The following is a 982-nucleotide window of genomic DNA, read 5'->3' on the forward strand; positions in this document are numbered from 1 at the left end:
GGGGCGGCTCGGGGTTTGGCCGGGGTGGGCGCTCAGCCTTGCCCCCCGGCCCGGCCGACCAGATTCCCGCGGCGGCGCCTTCACTCACTTGTCGTACTCCTGTGTCATCTCGCTCGCTTGCCGCTGCCGGGCCGCAGAACTGGACTTTCGGGTTGGGACAGTACAACCGATCCGGGGGGAGGAGGCGGCGGTTGGCCGGCGGGCGCGCGGTGGCAGCGGCTGGCAGGTCCGGAGCAGCGGCCCGAACGGGTTGGGTTCGCTTTTCTCGCTCTCTGAGCCGGCTCGGCGCGGGCTACGCACATTGGGGGCCCGAGCTTGGCCTCCCATTGGCTGGCAGCACTCAGGCCTGGGGGCGGGGCCTCCGGGGGCTGGGAGGTTGGCGCTGCCGCCTGATTGGCCGGCGAGCGGGGGCGCCGCGACGTAGCGGAGCTGAAATCGGCCTGGTGTCCTCGCCGCCTAGACCCGTCTCCGTGTTCGTCGGCTCCCGGCAGGCACCTGCTGCACCTCGGCGAGTCTCCCTGCACGTGCCCGAGAGGGACGCAGCTGCTGGGTCTCCCACTCATGCCACAGCTGCCGCAGCAGCCCTCGGGCCGTCCCAGCTCCGGGACAGAGCCTGGACCTGGCTTGGAACCTCCGTCGGCACTGGTAGTTCTTCCTCTCTCGACCCTCAAGCCCTGTACTGTTCCAGTAATAGACCCTCACCCTGGCCCAGCCACCGCACCCCTGGCAGCCTCTCTCATCTCACAGGTTCCCAGCAGTTCAAATCTACTCAACTAACAAGGTCACAATCTGCCCTTCTGGGTCTGTGAAGCACCCTCAACCTCATTCCTGCGCTTCTCTCTCTCAGTTCTCATATCCAGTTACTGAGTCCTCACCCCAGAAATAACTCAGAAATGTCTCCTTCCTCTGCTAGCCCACCACAACTGTCCAGTTGTAGAAGTTCTTGCTCATCCATTTATCCGACCCATATTGTCCACTATGC

General features: G+C 64.8%; 1 protein-coding gene across 1 annotated transcript in view; it reads right to left on the minus strand.

The window, feature by feature from the left end:
- Window positions 1–161, minus strand: part of GRHL1 (grainyhead like transcription factor 1) — a 54,095-nt gene extending 53,934 nt beyond the window's left edge. Inside the window, exon 1 of the mRNA XM_023728263.1 lies at window positions 89–161. Within this exon, the coding sequence (XP_023584031.1) occupies window positions 89–108 (20 nt within the window). The 5' untranslated portion in view covers window positions 109–161. The remainder of the gene's footprint in view (window positions 1–88) is intronic.
- Between the last annotated feature and the right edge of the window lie 821 nt (window positions 162–982).

This window comes from Trichechus manatus, unplaced genomic scaffold (assembly GCF_000243295.1).
Source record: "Trichechus manatus latirostris isolate Lorelei unplaced genomic scaffold, TriManLat1.0 scaffold00023, whole genome shotgun sequence".
NCBI classification, from domain to species: Eukaryota; Metazoa; Chordata; class Mammalia; order Sirenia; family Trichechidae; genus Trichechus; species Trichechus manatus.